Genomic DNA, 23,503 nt, shown 5'->3' with positions numbered 1-23,503 from the left:
ATACAGTTTTTTAATATAATAGATTTTTAGTAAGTTCCCTAGTTTGTAACATGTCCAACTACACTTTGTTACCAAAAAGGATGAAAACCCTTCAAATTCTGGGTTCAAATGGAACATAATAGACATATACAATTATTACAAGTGTATACTTTGATTTTTAGAATGTACACCCATTCATGGGTCAGATTCATTTAGATGCACAGTCTGATTTGTGTACTGATACCATTATTTGAAAAATGCATGGGAGTCTCTTTTGTCTTGTTTTGTTTATTATATACTCTCTCCATTTTTCTGGAGTTTTTTTATTACTTGCTCACCAAATTATCATTATTTCGTTAGATATTTATTCTATCCCACTAACAACACTTAGTTAGGTTGTGGACATACATTGCCCACTCTCCCACCACTAGTCCACATGATCTCCAGGAGGGCTTGTGTAATGGTCACAGTGACATTTATTATGTGCAATAACACTTTTTTCCAACTATTTCAAGTCTTGAAAAACATACAGAAACACTCAAACACGATCGGTTGAATTATCATTTAGTGTATCTAGGGAGCGTCTATACGCATTCAGATTCATCTACACACAAACGAGGTGGACTACCACCTATTGCCTCCCAGTAGGAGAGCACATTCTGCGTTCTAGCAGATGCTGCCGTATTCATTTTTTACATACGGCACGATGGGATAACAAACTTCAATTCCCATGATTCACTCTACACGATTATTTCATGTGAGGTTGGTCGCGTTGACATCATTCGCGACCATCTTTACACTTAAAATCCAATCAGAATTGGAGCTTGTGACGTCACTCGCGACTATAAATAAACATACCACTCTCATCCGGCATTCGTGTGCGGATGGAGAATGCCCATACTCTACCTCTTACCAGCAGTCACCTTCTTGTACTGTAAGTATCCTTTAAGGCTACCTTTTCTTAGGCGGCTTGACCTTTTCTTTTATTAATATAGTCATGCTATTTCTCCCTTATTTAGAATACTACAACCAGTACGCACTGATGCCTTTGAAATACTACTGGTGGTGTCCTACATGACATCGTTAAGTGAGTCTAGGTATTATTCTACACTTCATATATCACCACGGGTGCTTGGTATTTGTCACCATTGTAGTTCTTACATGTCTAAATAGCACAGGAACAGATATTGTTACACCATTCCCCATTTTTTCCTTAATAGGTTACTAATCACACTCCCAATCTATTGATGGTTTTGTCTACAAACTCAATAGGCTCCCAAGCATTTGGTGAAAAAGTTCATCCTTTTTTACAAGACTAATCTCTTAAGCTAATGTATTTGTTTGAAAACATGCGATGATGCCATTTTTTCGTGCTCCTATCTAACTAATGAAGTACCTTGTTGTGGTTCAAAAGTATAAACATGAATACATATTAGATAATTTATTACTTTTTTCTACAGAAATTGTATTTAATGTTAAGAATACAGAACACATTGCCCCTGATGAAGAGTGAAAATTGATACTCGAAACGCGTTGGGCCACACTAAATTGTGATTTATGATTTGTTGTTATAAAATGAATAAACTACTGTTTGTTGGATAAACAGAAAAGTTGTCACGAAATAATTGGATGATTTAAGAATAGCTTTGTGAGCTAAACAAAGCAATGAAATTTATTTAAAAACTGTGAAAACTACTAGGTTACTGACTGTACCTATTAAAACTCTTATACAGGCTTTTAGCCTTTGGTTGATAGTGTGCAGGGGACGCGGGTTTCCTTAAATAGGAAACTATTGTTCCATGTATGTATTCCAGCCTAGATGCCAAGGCTGAGCACTTCTCCCCTGCACCTCAAATTACATACTATTTCTGACTTAACTACTTTGAATCATTACTATATACACTCAAAATAGGTGTGCATGGCGATTATAAAACTTCTTAAGATCCAGTTGCTGACACATTTTTCCTTGTGTTTTAGGAGCGATGGCACTGTACCAGTGGGCGTTATTCAAAACTGCAGCAGGACTATACAACTTGCAGACCTTGCCAGTGGGACTTAAGCAATTATGGATTGTTTTTGGGTCTGCAGAGACCCGATTTATCTTCAGCTCCCATCAGCTTGGTGGGGAGTGTACAGTCTTTCTACGTTCCACTCTCCAATATTGGTCGTGCCTGAGGCTCACCTTGTCATCTCCAACGTGCCACTGTGAGCCACATCTATGCCCTCGGTATCCCCTCCCCTACAAACTGCTGATGGACAAGAGACTTCTGAAGGACATAACATTTTAGGTTTTTTACAGAGACATACATAGAGTAATTATATATCATCAACAGCTTCAGAGACTTTGCAGAACATTCTGGAACAGTATGAACTTTTCAGTAAAACAGAAAGTGTTCTTTGCCTCCCTCCTGGCTACCGGTGTTCTTCGAATAGCCATGGAAAAGGAGGCTGGAATTCAAAGCGATACATGGCTAGATTCTCTGTTTTCTTGTGTACCGTCTAGGTTGTGCCTGATTCATCAAGATGCTGGTGACTATTTTTGTTTTTCTGCTAGTCATTTTTTGTTCTTGTCAGGTACTTTTGAGATGCTGTTCTGCCAAGCCACCTAGAACAGCCGCCATGATGTCAGGTAATCTGTCTGCGGGTAAGACCACTCCCATCTTAAAACATATTGGAGTGCAAACAGACTCAGGGATGAATATGAGTCGGATTGTGCCTCCAGGTACTCTTTTGTGTCCTCCATTTGATTTAAATGTGGAGCGTTTGGTAGATTGTGGGACAGGTGGAGGATTGTTGTCTTTGTCTTGTACACTGGAGGAGTACGTTCGTAGTGGAGAGAGCATGCACGATGTTTGTAGGGTGTAGATGTCTAAATAAGATTTCACCAAAGAGATAGATGAGAATAGATTAGTTAACTAAAGGGGGGAATATTGGGATGCACGAACACAAGGTTGCAAATATGTGTTCAGTATAGTTAGAGGAATTGATATGTGTTACTTTGTGTTTAGTTTTTGGATACATTTTAGATTGTATTATGTAGCAACATAGTAGGCTGCAGTGTGAGTACAACAAGGTTATCTACAACTTTCTAACTTCATAGCACTTAAGAGTCGGGTGGCGATGAGCTATGTGCTTGTGAGAGAAGTGGGTCTGACAATAGAGAAAGTGATTGTAAGGGGATGCACCAATCCCATGTCGTGAACATGTTAGGACAAGACATGCCTTAGGTTGGAGATACTGTTAGAATATTAGGGCGTAATGAGTTTCACTGCATAAACATAAGCAGATTGCATTCCTTTTGTAATTAGGGCTTGTTTAGGGCGCAGAATGTTGGGTTTGCAAAGGCTGACTTTCTTTAGCTCTGGGAGTTTGGATGGCCGAGTCAAAGAGTGGGGAGGAAGTGAACCACGTGAAGCAGGCCGTAGCAGGCCAAATGGTCTCTGAAGACGAAGACGGAATTAATTGCTATTAGGTTGGGTTTTTATGGCCAGATGGATGTGTAGATACAAGGGACAAACTTCCTGAGAAAACAAAGTCCTATTGTTGAATGACTAGAGGAGTCTGATTAGGTTGTGAGGTTTGGAATGGGGTTAGTTAATAAATACACAGAATGGGTGCTTAGGGGAAAAGCTTGACCAGTGTTTTATGGGTCTATCTGGACTCTAAGGAAGCAGGACAATGTGCTAGAGGCCATATGATTTAAGAGGGAGCAATTTGGGATGCCAGCTCGTCTGGGGGGATAAGGAGGTTCAAAGGAATGGTCACTGTTTACTTTCCTCCCTCTAATTTAAGTAATCTTATAGAGGCTATGCACATCACATACTGGGTTGACGTTTCTCTGACAAATGGGGCAAGCTAACTGTTGAAATGTTTTGAGTTAATAAACTAATTCTATTTCAGGATGTAATGACCTATTAGAATGAGACTACTTGGAAAGGGGCTTGTGCTTAGTAAATGTATCCAATGGGATTAGAGAATGAAGGGGATGATTACATTTCTTCACTCGAAGGAATTGTTAGTTTTTAGCTTCAAGAAGCTGACTAACCCCTTCGGCCATTTGTATGCAATTAAACTTGCTTTTCCCCGACAACGTGCATTCACGCTGTTTTTTCAGTTGTTTTTTAACCCTTCCTGCCCAATCATTTTCTACAGAAATTGTATTTAATGTTAAGAATACAGAACACATTGCCCCTGATGAAGAGTGAAAATTGATACTCGAAACGCGTTGGGCCACACTAAATTGTGATTTATGATTTGTTGTTATAAAATGAATAAACTGCATCATCACAGATATTAAGATTCTCTTAAGTCTTTACTCGTAGTGCAGTAGAGCTTTCGGCTGGCTTAATTTGGGAGAGGTTTACCTTGGAGGTCAACACCATAATGATCACAAGGATTAAAAGCGGACACTTATGGGAGAGCGCCCTCTGCAAACATTTCCCAGGATTTTGGCTTACATGAGTCTCCTATTAACCATTACGCCCCAGCACTGAAACCTACTGCTGTGGCGAGAGTGGCTTGTGAGTGGTCTGCTGTCGTAGAGGACTGCTTCGGAGTACTTTTCAGTGGTTGCTGCTGGAGGCGGAACCTTGTGGCAGGAGTGCAGCTACAAAAACCCGTTATCCGCGCAAAGCGGGGCGCGTGAGTGGTGTGCTGTGGGAGAGGACCGCTCCCAAGTATTTTTCACTGGTTGCCGCTGGAGGTGGAACCTTGTGGAAGGAGTGCAGCTTGCTGCTACAAAAACCCATTATCTGTGTGAAGCGCTGCGCGGGAGTGGCTCGTGAGTGGTCTGTTGTGAGAGAACTTCTTCCGAGTACTTTTTCAGTGGTTGCTGCTGGAGGCGAAACCTTGTGTGACAGGAGTGCAGCTTGCAGCTACAAAAACCTATTTTCCGTGCAAAGCGTGGTGGTGGGAGTGGCTCGTGAGTGGTCTGCTGTGGGAGAGGACTGCTTCCGAGTACTTTTTCAGTGGTTGCTGTTGGAGGCGGAACCTTGTGTGGCAGGAGTGTAGCTTGCAGCTACAAAAACCTATTATCAGCGCAAATGCACTGGTAAGCCGATTTGTACTTTGTATCACGGAAATCAGATTACGCTATCTCTATTGATGAGAAAATATCGAAAAGGTCTGGCCCTGTTGAAACACTGAGTTTTAGCCCAATTAGGTTGCTCTTCTGCTAGGTGTCGGAGGTAGCCTGTTGGACCACGACAGTGGCAGATCGGGCTCAATACTCTTACTCAACATATTTTTAATTGCTTTCAGCACTTTGATCGTTGGCCATACAGCCTTCGAAGCCATATTAAACACCACCTGAATCACAAAATTAAGTGAGCGAATGCTCGCAAATACAGCTTATGCAGTGCCACAGTTTGTGGCGGTAAGTGAACATGCAGTCCCGAGCCAAACACCAAAGAAAGGCAAAAAGAAGAAAGTGGTGGAGGCTACCGGTACCCAACCTGTAATCACTTCCTTCCTTGAAGTTGAGTTGAGGGCCTCTGCCTCGAATAACCCAGTGGTCGCCTCCTCTCCCTCCCACTCTTTAGTCGCTAACTCTTCACCTGTAACTGACAGCAACAATTTGCTGCCGAAAATGTGCATCAGGCTCAAGCGCGACTCCCTGGAAAATGTAAATAGACCTACGCAGATATCGGCGGGACTTGACAAACTTATAGGCACAAACCTTTCTGCCACTCTTGACTTGACTAAAATGGTATCTCCCTTGCAGCTGTCTGGCTCCTTCTCGAGCAATACAGACAGTGAAGAAGAACGATATTCCTCGGCTCCGAGAGCTACACTCTTAAACACTCATGCCAAAATGACATCAAAGCTAAATGCAATTACCTCTTGTATTGTGCCCATAATGGCACTGTGTGCAATCATAGCCAATGAACAAAGCAAATTCACGCACATATTCACAAAGATTGTAGACTTAATCCTGAAAAACTCACGGCTTCCGACGGACCCTGCTTACGGAAACACAATCACAGGGCTCAGAAATCCGGCCATATTGGACCGTGAGTCCCAGAGCTCATATGAAGAAATATTGGTGGAAAATCCAGAGAACATTATGGAGGAATCAGATTGGGACTATGAAGAGGTTTCGTAGACACCCTACTCATCGAAAGAAATCACACCCGCTAACATTCCCCCTCATATCCTGCCTACTGGTAACAAGAGCCTAATTGCCAAATGCATCAGAGCTAAGAAAAGGAAGAATAACTCCAATCGTCGACTTGAACGGACAGAGGATGTTGGGGGAGCAAATCAAGGTACTGATATGCATATATCGATGCCTAAGATTCAGGTAAAACAAACTATGGAATGGTTTGGAAGGCACGCCTCCATGGACCAATCTAGCAATGGATGCATACATCCAATGCTCACCTTAAACGCTCTGCCCCCACCGTCTCCTCTTTAGCTCCCAAACTGGAAACTAATCACCAGCATCACGCACAACAAGATATACTGGAAACTGACCAGCTTTTTGAACAAGAGAACCAGGGGCATCTTTCGCATCCCGACCAACTTCTGCAATTGAGGGAAGATTTGGCAGCAATACAAAGGGCTTTTAAGAAAAACATCACAGACGAAGATGTGAAGTCATTGGGAAAATGGGCTAAGATAGCGGAGATTTCCTGTGCGAACCGCAGCCCGTTTTTAAATGTAAAAATCATACAGGAAATGTTCTCTCAAATTGGTGACTTGTCATTAATTAGCTCTACTGATAGAACTCACATTCAACTCCCCAAGTATGACAGCATGACTAATTGGGTGTTACTTGAACTGGTATCTCTACTCATGGTTGCAATGATCAAAACATGCTCTATTCAATTGGAGGCGCTGGGCTTCAGACTAATCATCTGTAGGAAGCAGGCCGCACCCATATTGAATGACCAACTGATGGCAACATTACAACCTGCACCTGCTTACATTAATAAATACTTGGAGCGCGATTCACGGTTGGCAGCATCATCCCATAGGGCCAAACATGTATACACCAAACCCATGGTTCACAAATGGCTCTGCAAGATTGTACCTACAACAGCAGTCTGACAGCGAAACATTCCTCTGACTTTGTTGGAATACACGAGGAATAGATTGTTTTTGATTCGACCCAAGGGCCTCACCTATTTAATCAAGTCGGATGTTTTCCTATTACAGGAAACCTGGCTCTCTACAGATTTCAATATAGATGGGTACAGCATGCTCTATAAATATGCTCATAGTTCACTTAGAGGCCGACCATCGGTTGGCTTAGCTATTGGTGCCCGTAGTAGATTCTCCTTTATCTGTTTAACGTTGAATATTCTCTTACGCATTTCCTATCTGCTTCTTTGCTTGTCCATCAGACCAATGAACGAGTACTATTCATAAATATTTATGACCCGCAAAATGGTCTAGTCTCAAACCAAATTCAGCATTTGGTGGGGACTATACTCTTAGAGTGGTATACTAGATATCCTATTGCCAAAGTACTGATTGCAGGGGACCACACCATGCATGACTTGCATATTACCATGCAGAACAATTTACTCAAGGAGTTGCACAAAACTGGCCCAGTGCAGGTTTGTGACACAAGACCGAGGGTGGCAGAATTTCTTGGATCTCCCTACCAAGAACCAGTACTAGCCAACCTGAATGTAATTATACTTCGTCTAATGGCCAGACTAAGTCAACATTGGACTATGTGTTTGCCAACCTAAGAATGTATAGAAGTAATGAGCAAGTCCACATAGCCCACAACACAGACAGTGATTAAGCAACACTCACATGGATCACTAGGATAGATCGCGTATTTGAGAAGACCTATCTTGAAACTTAAGTTAGTGTCAATGTGACTGGAAATCGGATAATATGGACAGAAAGAACTACAAAAGTATTCAATGACTACATACTTAAAAATAGCAACCTTCTCTATACTTGGTTAGAAAGACAAAATTGGGATATATAGATGACGTCCTGAGTGATAAATTTCACTCACACTATAACCAATAAAGCAATTAATAAAAACTTCAAGCCAAATTGTGAAATAAGAGGTTCGAATAGTTCCCTAACTAAGATTAAATATTGTAAAGCCAGAGCCTTCCTCCGTAGACAAAGGAATCTAATTCCAGATGAGAAAAAAGTACAGCTAACCTTGCTATCCACGCAATATAAAAACTTGGTGAGAAATCACATTTCCTAAATAATACATACTGGCTACTGTTATACAAAATATTAAGAAGTAACGAAACCGAAAATTCTGGGCCATGTATAGGGAACATCTGGCTGGTAACATGCCCGCCGAACTACAGCGGGTATCTGAGAGTTGTTGGGCTAACTATGTCGCAAGCTTATACTCCAATGATGGCATAGTCAAACCCATTAGGGAAGAATATACATTTACCACAAAACGTTTTGATGAAGATTTTGATGTTGACACATTAATAAGCATAATAAAAAAACTAAAATCTTCTTGTGCCCCAGGTCTGGATGGACTAGCAAATGCAGTCATGAAGGCAAACCAAGACTTTTCGGCTAAGGCGCTATAAGAATTGTTTATGCAGATAGAAAAAAGTGGTAGGCTCCCTGATAGCTGGACAAAATCGATACTGATACCAATTAATAAAAGTGGTGATAGGCGTGATCCAACTAACTACAGACCTCTGGCCATGCTTGATACAAGCCCAAAAATATTCTCAAGTGTTCTTGTTACACAACTAAATACTTGGGTGCCGAAGAACTAGTGAAACCATATCAGTCTGGGTTCAGGAAGACACATGGAACACTTGACAATATGACATGCATTACTCACCGTAATAGCATTTCTGATGATTGTATCTAGATTCAACATGCTGTCCATATAGTCGGACATCTAGTGGTAATCGCGGAGTATTGCATATTGTCTTTCGAGGATCGAAAGGGGACGTCGACATGGGCGTGCTTGTAACACTATCCCTAACGTAACGTGTAGTGTACCCAAAATCCTTCACGCCTCGAGGTCCCTCTGTGTTTTGTCTGGGGTGAGGGAGCCTTATGACTAACGTGAGTGAGTACAGATAGAGAGAGAAAAAGTAAGAGGTCTATGTTCCTTCTACTCCGAGCGGGGAGAAAGGGTAGGCGCATGTGAATCTAAGCAGATACAATCATCAGAAATGTTATTACGGTGAGTTATGCATGTCTTCTGATGCTTGTTCGGCTTAGAGTCACATGCTGTGCAAAGACTAACGAGCAGTACCAGGAGTTGGAGGTGGGGTGTGAGAAGGAACAGTAGTAGAGATGTCTTAGTACCGCTTGTCCCACCTGCGAATCAGACCCAGAGTGAGTATCTAGGCAATAGTGTTTTGTAAAGGTGTGTATAGAACTCCAGGTTGCTGCTTTGCTAATCGATTCGAGAGGAACATTTGCAATGAATGCTATGGAAGCCCCAGTGCCCAGAGTAGAGTGTGCTCTAGGCTTGAAGGGCAGATCTCTCTTGGCAAGAGTGTAGCACAGTGTGATGCAGTTTACAATCCACTTTGAGATGGCGGACTTAGAGACAGGGTCCGCTTCTCTACCAGCAGCCACAGAAACGAAAAACTGATTTGTCTCTCTTAGTGGTCTTGTTTTTTTCAGATGATATATGACTGCCTTGCACACATCAAGTGTGTGTAGGCTTCTTTCTGCCACGTTAGTGGGGTTCTGGAAGAAGGTGGGTAGCTATTCATTGGTTCACATGGAACTTTGAAATGAATTTAGGCGCAAACCTAGGGTGAGTATGCAAACCTGAGTGCCTTAAGGCTAGTCTTATGCGTAGGTTCAAAGGGAGATCCCATAGGGCCCATCCAGGAGCTGGGTTTGAAATTGGTGGATGAAGTCTTTTAACCCCTTCCATAAATGCCTTAATTACTGGGATCTTCGACCACGACACCTTCTTTTGGGACGTAGTGTATGCTGAAAGTGCAGTCCAGTAGATGAGTCAGGTATTTTGTCTCTGGAGGATAGCTCAATGGCAACGTGTTCGCGTTGGAAGCAAGACGACACGGAGCAACACAGGTTCGATCCCCGGGTCAATGCAATGAAACCGCTAGGTATTATGTGCGTTATAAATAACCTATCTGTGACTGGCTATATAGTAAGGGATCTGGAACATCATGTTTTGAACCCTCTCGTTGGAGGAGAAGACAAGGCCATCTTCTGTCCAAATTAGAGCTCCCAGAAATTGCTCGACTTGCCTGGGGTCTAGACTGGACTTCTTCTCACTTATTGAGAATCCCAAACTAAAGAGTAGATCAACTGTCTTTAGGGTGTTTGATAGGCATGTTCGTGAGAATCCCCTGTTATTAGCCAGTCGTTGAGGTAAGGATAGACTGGAATGGACTGCCTGCGCAGGTGAGTCGCTACTACCGACAGCACCTTTGTAAATACCTTTGGGGCTGAGGCAATGCCAAAGGGAAGGACCTTGAACTGATAGTGTTTGTCCTCGATCATGAACCTTAGGTATTTTCTGTGCGCTGGCAGCATTAAAATATGAAAGTATACATCTTTCAAGTCCAATGTTGCCATGTAATCCCCCCTGTGTCAGTAGAGGGATTACCTCTTGCAGTGTTGTCATTCAAAACCTTTGTGGTTTGACAAATTTGTTCGCTGGGTGCAAGTCTAGCAAAGGGGCGCATGGTCAGATCCTTTTTGGGTACAAGGAAGTACACAGAATAGATACCCTTGTTTACCTGTAGAATGGGGACGACTTTGATCGCGCACTTTTCTTGCAGGATCTCAACCTCTTGTAGTAGGATCTTCAGATGTTCTGGCAATAAGCATCTGGACGTTGGTGGCCGGTATCGAGGTGGTTGGCTTAACTCTATACAGTAACCGTGGGTGACGGTCTTGAGCGCCCACTGGTCTGTGTTAATTCCCTCCCATGCATGGAAGAATGAGGTTATCCGTCCTCCGACTGGGGAGGCATAGGAGTGGACCTGGATCGGTAAGTAATATTTGATTTGATGCCCGGGAGCCTCTTGGGGTGGTACTTCTACTTTGCCACAGCACTGTCCTCTTGGCTGTTATTGGCTTGTGGCACCTGCCCCCTTTCCTGAGGACCATGATGTATTTCCCGTTCCGTACTGATTGTGGGGGGAACGTGGGAAAGATTGTCCCCGAAAGGAGCGGCGAGAGCTACCCCCTTTGCTGCTGATAGGGTCTCTGTGTTATCTGGTTTAGTGACTTTAAGGTCTCATGTCCTTTTTTGCAGGCTCTAAAGCCTCATCTACCGCCTTTCCAAACAGGTTAGTTTCTTCTACCGGCTTGTTAATGAGGGATGCCTGGGTTTGAGTCTTAAATCCCGAATTCTTTAACCATGCATGCCTTTTTAGCAAGGTACCTTGGGCCAATGTTCGTCCCGCTGTCTCTGCAGCATCCAGGGTGTTTTTAAGAATGTCCCGATTAACCTGCCTCCCTTCCGACACAACCGCCAGTTCCTGCTATGGGGAGTATACACTCCGGCGACATGGACACGGACACGCACGCACGCACGCACACACACACACACACACACAGACACATGTGCGCACACACACACACACACACACACACACACACACACACGGACACACGCGCGCACACACACACGGACACACGCGCACACACACACACACGGACACACGCGCGCACACACAGACACACACACCCCCCCATAAAGGAAAGCACACAACACCCCGAGCCTCCTCAACAAACTCGTTGGGATGGCCACAGATGCCAAGGGGTACACCGATACTTTCAACAGAACCCACCGATCCCCAGGGCCATCCTCCCTGCAACCACCTAGGCGGCATGCATCCGGCACTCAAGTCAGAAGGGCGTCAGCACCAAACTTCATAAGAGGGTTGAGACGCCTCATAAGAGCGCGTCAGCGCCTAAGGTCACGGCAGTACTGAAAACCGCAACAAAGCCGTTAGGCTTCGGACACCTCAAAGCGTGACTGGGATGGCCCAATAAAGGGACAGGATAATGGGCTATCAATAAATACAAACGAAGGGGGGGGGTCCTGCCTGTAATAATTTACTGATTGCAATGTATTATAATGCAAATTCGGTCAATAAGAGACATTCATGCAAAATACTACTTTTTGTCATGTAATGTACTAATGTGTAAGATACAAATGAACGGACAGTATTGGAGGTATAGGTCAGCTTCACATTTTGCTGACACTATTTTTATTATTTTTTTGCAGTTAGGCAAATTGGTGCAAAGCAATGTAAATACGTACAAAGCAGTTTAACATATATCAAAAAAAGGTGGTGCGCACATATCTAAACTGACATGGAGCAACAGATACTGTATGTTAGTGTCTAAGGTAAACACTAAAGCTTTGTATAGTTTTGACATCCTAGAAAGAGCATAACTAATATAGTTTGTCTAGGAGACATGACCTTGGAGAGGTCTACCAGAGCCAGGCAACAGGGTGACCTTGTTGTGGGTCGCTGTCAGGAGGATGAATCACAATCCCAAGTTCAAAATGAGGCGGAACATAGGGGCATCAGATAGTGCCGGAGTTCTCAGAGGTTTCGACTTACAAAGTTTAACAGCCTTCTTCTGGAGCCAAGATGTGGTTTCCCCTACAAGAAGTGGAGGGGGAGGCAAGTTAAAACAAGGGAAGGATGTACTGGGATATCCTATCAAGTGCATACAGCAACCCGAGTGTCATGAGAGTATATACACAGAATTAAAAAGATTTAAAGTAATGTCTAGAAAAGACAATTCTGGTCCTTCACTGACCTTAACAATGGTGGCACCAAGCGTAGACGTCTTCTGGCTTAGAAAGTGGAGTAAAAGTGGTGTGATGACCACTGTAGATATGCCGATTTGGGTCCTCCTATTCACATGCTGGAGGTGGGGCACTAAAAGGGTGAAGAAGAGATGTGCCAGGATAAGAAAAGTCAAGAGAAACAGGTGGAGGATAAGTGCCTATGTTCATAAAGTCACATATGCAAGAGTGCTAGTATCATGTGGAACAAGCTGGTGGCTATGTACCTTAATGCCCGTTTTGGATGGCAAGCCGGTCATTGGCTGGCCATTATAGGTGGATAGCATAGTCTGCTGAGCTGGGAGTCCATTGATAGAAAAAGGGCAGCGTGTTGCTGTAAAGCAAGCATATCAGTGCGTTTAGTGATTGGAGCATTGGAATGGCTCAGCAAGGTCAGAGCAACCACAGAGTAAATGCGGCTAAATTGCCAAGCAGGGCTTACCCAAGTACCGTAGCCTTTAGAGGCGGTGTCTCTATCCCGGTGTTTGCGAGTGCGGCTGGAGTCGCGGCAGGTAACTGCTTCCCAGCGAAGACAGGCACTAATGGAGCTGTGTCTGGCCGGGGACTGCGCATGTGTAGGAGAGAGTAGAGACTTTCCTAGGCGCATGCGCAGTTGGGTGCAGAAACACACTGTCATGGCAACGCTAGGACTCGGTATATGAGGAATCTAGCAAGTAGAATTGGAAAGCTGGTGCAAGGGCGCAGGTAGATATTAAGGTAATATCCGAAGATCGGGTCAAAAAGGGGTTCATTTGATTGTCAGTTGGCCCCATAGCTGGTTTGCAAGTGTAGCAGTAGCTGCACGAGCAGGAGGCAGGGCTCCCCAGAAGGAGTAGACACGTGGAGTGGTGAAAATAAGTGTAGGGGGCACAATGTTACCCACATCCCTGTGTGAACTAAGGAAGTGCCAGGTTGCACTCGGCCCGGGATGGCAAAGTAGGGGTCAGTGTGGGCGTAGCTCACATGCTGAGGATCTTGATGCCCTCAGAGGACTGCCTGTGTCATGCGAACTGCAGGAGAAAGAGTGGTTCAAATGCAGGTCCCAGATTGATGTACCTTGTTCAATCCGATGGCTATAGATTTCAGTTTGAACATCCACCACGCTTCTTTGAAATTCAGTGAGTAACAGAGTTGCTAGTGTTGTGTACTTTATCCACTACCCACCATAGGAGGTTGTCTGGTCCATGATGAAATTCTAAAAAATGGGGTACCAGAGGTGCAGTAAGGTTTTTGCACCGGATCCTCGATCTGTGCTCACTGGTTCTTTTATGGATTGGTCTAGAGGTTTGTCCCACATATTGTAGGCCGCAAGGACATTCAATTATGTATATAACATTGGGAGATTTGCCGTTTGAAAAATGGCGTAGTTGCCAGCCCTTACTTCCTATGGAAAATGAAGTCATTTTACGTGTAAATTTGCATGCCGTGCAATTGTCAACAGGGGTGGAGGCATTTAATTTCTCTTAGGTTCCAGAGTGAGGATCGTGTGCTGCTTTTGCTCATTCTTGCGTGTGTCAGTATATCCTTGAGATTCTTAGATCTCTTCAGGGCCATACTGGGCGTTGGTTCATTTGGTAGACTCAGTTGGACAAGCAGCCAACATTTTTTAATCATGCCCTTGAGTTTGGTTGTGCTGGGTCCAAAAGTGGTGACACAAGTGATGATGTCTTCTCCTGAAGGGTCCCGGTTTTTGGCGGTTAGTAGGGATTTTCTGGGAGTAAATCTTGCTCTCTTTTGGGTATTTTTTAGCAGTTTTTTCAGATAACCTCTTGCTGTCAATTTGTTATGCAATAAGGAAGCATGTGTTTTGAATTTCCTAATGTCAGTTCAATTCCTGCGGATTCTCAGGAATTGCCCGTACTGTAGATTACTCCTGAGGTTTTTGGGGTGATGGCTTTGGTGGTATTACGGTCCGTCTCCTTTTTTAATAGAGTGCATTTCAATTTGTTGTTCCGGGGTCTGATTGTGAGGTCCAGAAAGTTAGTTTCCACGTTGCTATGGTGCATGGTGAACTTAATATCTTCTGTTCGGCTGTTTATCCAGTTGAAGAAGTCAGTGAGGATGTTGTTCTCTCCTTTCCAAATGAAGATTATGTCATCTATATAGCATTGCCACAATATGATGCTATCAAGGAAGGGGTTGGAGGTGTTCAATACGTAGTTGTGTTCATATTCTGCCATAAAGATAATGACCATGCTCGGGGCAAATGCTGCACCCATAGCAGTGCAGCAGATTTGCAGGTAGAAGATGTCGTCAAATTCAAAGAAGTTGTGTGTGAGTGCCAGTTCCAAAAATTCTACTATGAAGTTAGTAGGGACTCTTTTTTGAGTCATGTGGTGGGTGAGGTGCAGTCTAATACATTCAACCGCTGCGTCTTGTGGTATACTTGTATACAGACTGTTGATGTCCATGGTGACAAGTAACTCTTCTGCTGTGCTGAATGGCTGGTTTTCAAACTTCAATATGGTCGCCATCGTGTCTCTTAAGTACGTAGGAGTTTTATGGCTTAGAGGTTTAAGGAAGAAATCGATAAATTTGCAAATGGGTTCCAGGACCAACCCGCATCCCGAAACGATGTCCTGCCAGGAGGGGATGTCCGGTTCTTGTTCCGAAGATAGGTCAATGGCCACCATGTCGGAGCCACGGCTGTCGCTTACTTCCTCGTCACTCGAGGCGCCTGCGTCAGAAGGGGAGCTACTCTCGGCCTGCTGCATTGCGTTGACCACCCACCATTTTACTCGCAATTCTTTTATCATTTTAGGACGTAAAAGCTTGCAAGACCGACAGGACTGCTAGTTATGATATCGAGGTAGACACTTATTACACCTCCGGTGTGTCTCTTTCCATGGATACTTGCCGTTGCAAGAAGGGCAACATTTAAAAGGAGTCCTGTCCATAGCTCAGGTTAATAGCGGCAGCAGAACCAGAAGGGAAAAGAGAAGGGAGAAGGAAAAGCATTCTTGACATAAAACAGAGTCCCAGACCCCACTCTCCCTACTGTGTAGGCCTGGCTAGAGTGCCGAGGCCACTCGGTCGACAGCGTTGACCGGAGCACCAGCCGCCGAAGTCTGGAGTTGTCTTCCACGGTATTCTGCGTTGGTTCTAAAGTAGTCGTCAATGAAGGGTGATGAATATAAAAACAACCGGAGGTCGTGGACAAAAATATATATTAGCAATTTTTCGAGCTCTGCATAAGGTGACCAGCTAGCTGGTCGTAAAAAAACAATCTGAGGGACCTCGATGCGTGAAGGATTTTGGGTACACTACACGTCACCTTAGGGACAAGCACGCCCATGTCGACGTCCCCTTTCGATCCTCGAAAGACAAGATACAATACTCCGCAAATACCACTAGATTTTGGACTATATGCACAGCATGAGACTCTAGACATTTTCACAAGCATCAGAAATGTACATTAAAGTACCTAATGGCACAAGCAAGAAATGCCCCGAATTCCAATATCTATGGTTGCTTAATCGATTACAGCAAGGCCTTTGACTTGGTATCACGTCAGACTATGGGATAACTTGTTTCATGGAGAATTAATCCACAACTACTTTACTTTCTGAAACTATTACATACAAAAACTATGGTTGCTATCCGCCTTACCTGTGAGGGTGAACTTACTAGATTCATGTCCACGAATCAAGGATTGAAACAGGGGTGCGTATTAGCACCCCTTCTGTATAACCTTTACACTTCGGACATGGCGGATTACCTTGAGAGAGTAAGACATTTCCTACGAGGCTTAACGGGGTACCAATTTTGTGGCTTGGATGCACGGACGATACCATCATATTTAACCAGACCGCCTTAGGCCTGCAGCGCATACTGGACGCCTTAGCCGAATACGCCCATGCAAATCATATGGTAATCAATAAAAAAAAAAAACTAAAATCATGTGCTTAGCTGGGAAATTGCCTAGTACGCCTACACGTAGTTGGAGGCTGGGCAAAGACAAACTTATGGTTGTGGATAGCTAGATTTACTTGGGTTTTCCGATTAAAGTCAATCCCACCAACCCTGTTTACAAGTATATCACTCTTAAGAACTGGAAAAAATTGATGGTTATTAAAAGATACATGAGCTGTAGAGGAGGGAATAGCATTGAAGGTCTGCTGACCATATATTGTTTGACTATTGTACCTGCAGTGCTTTATGGACTACAACCTCTCTCCTGGAAGCAAACCGAATGGTTGGAAAATTTTTAAGAAAAGGTCCTGCGATCAATCATGAATTTACCCTGTACAGTTCCAGTAGACGCATTGAGAGTAATTTGGACTCTATTAACTTGTAACCACTTGGATGGTACAAAGTACCATATTATACTTCAAACTGAAGTATCCAGTAACTAGCATTAACAAACTTTTGAGCATTCTACCCAGTAACGCTCCTGATAAACAGATCAATTAATTTATGATTGAATTCGAACTTATGGCTTATCCGTTATTAACTTCTCTAGATATAACTAGGAACTTCATAGAGGACAATCCAAACAGAGACCAGGTCCTAAAACTCAAGGCAAGAGACTGGGACAGAAGTAACAACCTGGATAAGCTAGCACAAAAGAAAAGATACAGGACCATTGCTACACAAGGCTTCCTACTTAACTCGCCTTGCACCTACCTCACCAAATTGTCGAGCCCAGCCTTAAAAAGATAATACCTTTGATTTAATTTGTTGTCCACAGCTGAATATCCGGGCGGCTGGACGAACACTCAATTGGCAGACAGAAAATGTAGATTGTGCCATCTGAAGACCGAAACTGATAGGCACGTATTAACAAGTTGCACAGGGCTGAAGGTTCAGTACTTTACGGCATATGGGAACTTTGTGGACCGTACTGAACACATAGAAACAGACCAATTTTGGAAAACACTTTACTGTGCAGAATCCATCGGGATTACTGCAGCAGCACATTACCTGGGACACGTTTTTAAAATCTACTTACATTTTATATAATGCGCGTTTGCTAGGATATTATATAGTGCATTTGATTTTAAGATTAACACATACGAAATGAAATTAGGACTTTATTCATTAATGTATAGGAATTTTAACTGAATGTTTTAAATACATAAAGTGACTCTGGATGATTTTATTAAATGTGTGATTATGCAATGTATAATGTTATGAGATAATATATATTGATTTAACTTTCTTATGCTCTTGTGTGCTTACGTTTTTGTTAACCAAATGCACAATAAAGTATATAAAAAGAGAATAATGCTGCTGTGTATAATGAAATTCAACTTATGTGATGAACCAAGTCTGTCATATAAATCAAAATGGTATGTGAGAAACACTTAACCAGATACTGTTGATTAGCTGAAGTCATGCCTTTTAGGGCAAAGTGTCAACCTTAATGATAAAAGGGAGAACTTAATAGTTGTGCGTTTTAGAAACCGTGACACAAAAGTTTGAGTACAGAAAAAGATCCTGCCTCACTCTTCATGCACAATGCACAGTATGGCAGGGTGAACCTTTGGTGCAAGATTTATAAAATTCATATAGTTCAATGAATTGTGTTCCATTGTGTTGGCCCTACTGAATTTCTGGAAAAATAATAAACGTATGCCTCACCTTCCAACGTCCGACCTTCCTTCGCCCGACTTGCTGGAAAAGGACTTCACGCAACGTATTATTACTGACACCTCAGCATCCGTATCCATTCCATCACAATGTGCTAGACAAACAGCCCCACTGCCTAAAATGAATGCAATAAATCATGACCGTTATCTCACAGATACTTTGGATGGATACAATGATGAGAAAGGCACTTCTAAAGTAAACAATCACTTCAAAACGAGGATGGGATCAATTGGGTTTTACAGAATATCTATTTACTCGAATGCCCCTTGTTAAGGAAAGGAGTATCATTTTAGGTTTTAGCACCAGAATGTCTCACAGTAAAGGATTTTATCTAAAGGACTGGTAATTGGAAGCCAGTGTACCCATACCTATCTATACACGTTTTACCACCATTATGTAATGTTATGTACACCGTTCTGTTGTTTTTGTTGGCCTTGCTGCGCATGGCAATGTAAGAGAATAGGACATCTTGTTAATGAAATAGCAGTAAAGGCAGATGTAAAACCTGTGGCGTGGATGGGTACAGGTCGGAAGTACCCAGATCCATGTGGGTGAGAGTGGTGATAGGGCTAAAGAGGAGTGATTAGTCACAGCTTGCTTAATTTTGATGCAGCAACTGATAGGTCTTCAGTTGCATGTGAAAGGCATATGTGTAAAGTGTGAGATTTAGAGAGGAATCGGTTAGGCAGGAAGAATGGGGCAAATGAGGGTGAGACTCTAGGGGTGGCATCCACTGGAATGGTATTGTTGCAGCTAGAGGTGTGATTGATTGCGATATCTGTGCTGCCGTGTGCTGGTGTCAGTTGAGCAGATTTTGGCGTTTGGCTCATATCACATAGCCAGGTATTCCGTGGATTTCTGAGAGTCAGTTCTTCTGTGCGCAGATGTCTAGATGCTAGGAGGGAGAAGGAGGAAACTCTGTCATTTCCAGTTGAAGCTTGGCACACTTACTAGTGCATTGTTCCTGTATCGAAGTAGGTAGGTTGTTGGTATGTAGTTTGTGATTCTCCTTTTTATGGATTGCCGATTCCCAGCGTGGAAGGCACAGTGGGTAATGCATTGAGTTATGAAGTGAATCCGCCTTTTGATTGGGAGCTAGTAGGGAGTGTGAATGCCGGTTTGATGTCTTCCCATCTTTTCAGCCAAAGGAGCCAATTGGGTGGCATGTTTGGACTCGGTTTGTTGAGTAGATATTCTGAGAGTCTAAAGTAGAGGGCTGTTTTAGTCTAGGCTTGATAGCACTACTGTGAGGACTGCCTAAATCCTGTGTGTGAAGGTAAGGAAGGGCATGGTGTGTCAGATACTACAGAGTTGGAAGAAGCATCTCTTTATGATAGCTTAAAGTTGTGATTGTAATGCGAGATTACTGCCCATTGCGATTACAAGGTTCCTCAGTTGAAGTTGGTATGAGCCCATTGGGTCTGGCCAGGGGATTGATTTGGTGGTGTTGTGCAGCAGATCACAAGCTCTGTTTTTGTTTGGGTTGAGCTTACAGCTGTTTCAAGTCATCCAAGAGCCTGCTTGACCGAGACACTTGCTGAGGTCCAGGGTGTTCCTGTTTAGGGCATTTGTAAACTATTTGTGTGCCAATCGATTAGTTGACATAGCAGGGCTGGTTTGTTAGTTTGATTTAGTAGCATGTTAATGTATATGTTGATGAGAAGAGCGGAGAGGGTGGAGTCAAAGAGTACTCCTCAAGTCAGGTTGCGAGAACATGATCAGAAAATGGCCAAAAGTGTGGCATCTGTTCTCCCAATCAGGAATTATAAGATACTGCACAGGGCGATTAACCTTTACTACAATGCTCTCTAGTCTTTCTAGCAGGGTCTTGTGTCTGATGGTGTTGAAGGCAGATGAAATGTCAAGCAGGATGAGAGCACAGGGTAATACTGTCTACATAGCTCTAGAAAATGTTCCATATCAAGTATAATATGGATTCTGGTTCCACTCAATTTATTGCAATAGTGTCATGCCCACACGTTCATGTGCCCATTCCCGACCGTGTCCCAGACCAGGTGTTAATGCCCGTACACAACCACGCCCCATTCCCATTTACAAGGCTAGATCTCCCGCTGGTGGGAGGAGTTGGGGAAGCCATCGGAGAGCACGTCAGGTGAGGAGCCATCACTTCTATCACAGATGGCGACTCCCCTGGCGTCTGCACATGCTGCAGAATCAGGCCGCTTCTAGCAGACAGCTCATACGGGCTCCAAATCTGCACGACACCCGGATCATCACCATATCCTGGAATGCGGCTCCTGCGGCCCGTAATGTAAAGCAGCAGAATGGCTCACCTGTTCATCGCAGCACAGCTTTGTGGGTCACCGTGGCAACGGCCATGCCCCTTTTGGAAACAGCGTCTCCATTGGACATTGGACCCAGCAACTCTCAAGCTCCTAACAACCAATGTAATGATCACATGACGCGTAACGCGTCCCCAGAAATCGCGTGATTTGCTTCCCAGCATATAACGAACTCCAGGACGGTACACAGTGCTTCTCAGCTGTTCGCTGACGCCGTCTGAAGCTCGTTTCATCGTTCATGTGCCTTGACCTGCTGTTTTGACCCCGGATTACGTGTTAAGGACTTCTTTGCTGTTTCCTGTTGGTACCGTGCATGTACTTTCTGGTTTTCCTGGATTCTGACCGCGGACTGTTTTTTGGATAAGTATCTGTCACCTCCTTTGGCTCAGTTGAAAACGGACCACTCTTGGCATCCTGGTGCTCCTAGTTCCTAACTCCAGGAGCATTCTGCTCAGGTGCATCCAGTGTGGCAACTCTCATCTCCTCCCCTGGCTTCCTTGATCTCAGCCCACTGAGGGAACAGGTATTACCCCACCATTCCGGCTTTCCACCTAGTGGTCCCTGGTAGGTGACAGTCCTGTTTCTTGAGATTCTGCTTTGTATTGCCTTGTGTGTTCTTGATCTTACCTGCCCTTTTTCCTTTACAGCAGTCATCCGGACCACCTGGGTATCCTGTTTCTACACATGTGGACCTAATCCTCTAACAGCAAGAGGCTATTATCTTGCTGTTGGTTGCTTAGGGACGGAGGTATTCTTGTTCCTCGCGACCATCAAGTCCTAACAAATAACTGTTGGTACATGCATTTCGAGGCTTTGTGATGATGGAAGGCATCTTCGAGATTGGGTGGTAGTTTTCTGGGCCGTTTGGGTACCCTGTGTGTTTTTTATTTTTAAGGAGAGGTTTGGCGAAGGCTGCTTTGAAGGAAAGAGGGACATCCCTCGCTCAATTGGTGCATTGAGCACGACTAAACATTCTGGTGCTAATCTGGGGTGCTTCATTAACATGTAGATGTTTGGGGTGGGCCTGGGTCTTCCAGAGAGCCTGCGGGGTTGCTTGGGTTGAGCGTGCAGTCAAAGTCCTAGGTGGTGAATGGACAAGAGGGTGTTACTGTTGCGATAGGCTGCTCCTTCGGTAGAGTTGCGTAGTTGGGTCTGGTGCAGTTGTCCTTTCCAGTCGAGGTGTTTTTTTATTTGATGGATTTTGATGCTGAAGTGTGTTACAATGGAGTTGGAACAAGTTACTTACCTGTAACTGTTGTTCTCCAGCATGGGTCTGGCATGGATTCACATGCTCATGAATATTCCCCGTCGTCAGGCTGGGAATCCTCGGTAAAGAAAAAATCAGTATCAGTTTCGTTTCTGATCTGTCTTTCGTAGTAGTAACCAATCACTGATCTCTGCGTCATACTGACCACAGCCAATGACTGCCCTCTACCTAAGCCCCGCCTCTGGCAGCCATCTTCAGATTTGGTAGCACGTGAAGAGGCAGTATGACCAAGTGAAGAGCCGCAGAGGGGTAGGCGGGAGGGTTCGCATGTGAATCCATGCCAGACCCATGCTGGAGAACAACAGTTACAGGTAAGTAACTTGTTCCTTCTGCAGCATGGGGTCTGGCATGGATTCACATGCTCATGAATATAAGAATAAATAGCAGTACACACATGTACAACCACGGGGGGTGGCAAAAGGCTCAACATTAAGCAATACAAAAAACTCAACATTAAGCATCTCTTACCTCGTCACCAGGTTCACCTTAAGCGAACAGGTTCCGCAGCACTGCTTGGCCGACCCTGGACTCCTCCCTGGAATCCCGATCGACGCAGTAGAATCTCGTGAAGGTGTGCGTCGACCTCCACGTAGCAGCCCTGCAGATGTCCAGCAGGGGCACACCAGATAAGAACGCCGTAGTAGCAGCGATCGCTCTGGTCGAATGGGTTCTCGGACGGCCTGGCAGCGGTCGGTTAGCCAACCGGTGGCAGTGCATGATGCAGCCGGAGAGCCATCTGGAAATAGAAGACTTCGAGAGAGCCTTGCCTTGATTCACAGGTCCAAAGTTCACGAACAGCTGTGATGTCCTCCGGAAACTCTTTGTGCGGTCCACGTAGAACTTCAGCGCTCTAGCCACATCCAGCGAGTGCAAAGTCCTCTCGGCCGGCGACGAAGAAGACGGGAAGAAAACAGGTAACACCAAGGGCTCGTTAAGATGGAAGTCCGACGGCACCTTGGGCATAAAGGAGGGGTGCGTCCTAAGCACCACCCTCGAGGCATAGAAAGTCAAGTACGGTGCTTTGCAGGATAGTGCCTGGATCTCTCCCACTCGTCGCGCGGAGGTAATGCAGTCTTCCACGACACAAACTTCATCGGTGCGGAGTGCATTGGCTCGAATGGGGGCCCCATGAGCCTGGTCAGCACTACGTTAAGTTCCCATGCCGGGGCCTTCACCGGCGGGAACGACCGGAACAGTCCTTTCATAAACTCTTTTACCAGTCGATGGGACCACAGGGATGTCCGTCCTGTGGTTCTGGTATATCTGGAGATCGCCGCCAGATGAAACTTAATGGAGGCATGGGCTAGCCCAGCCTTTGCCAGCGATAGCAGGTACGGCAGTACTTGAGGGGCCGTAATCCGTAGGGGGTTGATCTTCTGTGCTCGGCACCAGATAGAGAACCTCTTCCACTTATGACCGTAGCATTTGACAGTCGAGGACGCCCTGGCCTTTGCAAGAACCTCTCTGCAATCGGCCGGTATATCGTAGCCTCCAAACTCTAGCGCTGCAGGCAAGCCTGCAGGTTCAGCGACGCCGGGTCGTGGTGGAAGATGGCGCCCCCTTCTCTGGAGAGAAGGTCCGCGTCCGCCGACAGCCTGATGGGAG

At 44.5% G+C, this 23,503-nt stretch overlaps 1 protein-coding gene across 1 annotated transcript in view; it reads right to left on the bottom strand.

Moving 5' to 3' along the window:
- The window catches only part of NTAN1 (N-terminal asparagine amidase), a 724,178-nt gene that overhangs the window by 424,480 nt on the left and 276,195 nt on the right, over positions 1 to 23,503 (bottom strand). Inside the window, exon 4 of the mRNA XM_069647129.1 lies at positions 18,320 to 18,443. Coding sequence (XP_069503230.1) covers positions 18,320 to 18,443 — 124 coding nt within the window. The remainder of the gene's footprint in view (positions 1 to 18,319; positions 18,444 to 23,503) is intronic.

Source organism: Ambystoma mexicanum, chromosome 2q, assembly GCF_040938575.1.
Source record: "Ambystoma mexicanum isolate Mex_15411 chromosome 2q, UKY_AmexF1_1, whole genome shotgun sequence".
Classification (NCBI taxonomy): domain Eukaryota; kingdom Metazoa; phylum Chordata; class Amphibia; order Caudata; family Ambystomatidae; genus Ambystoma; species Ambystoma mexicanum.
This window is presented reverse-complemented; position numbering and strand designations above follow the sequence as displayed.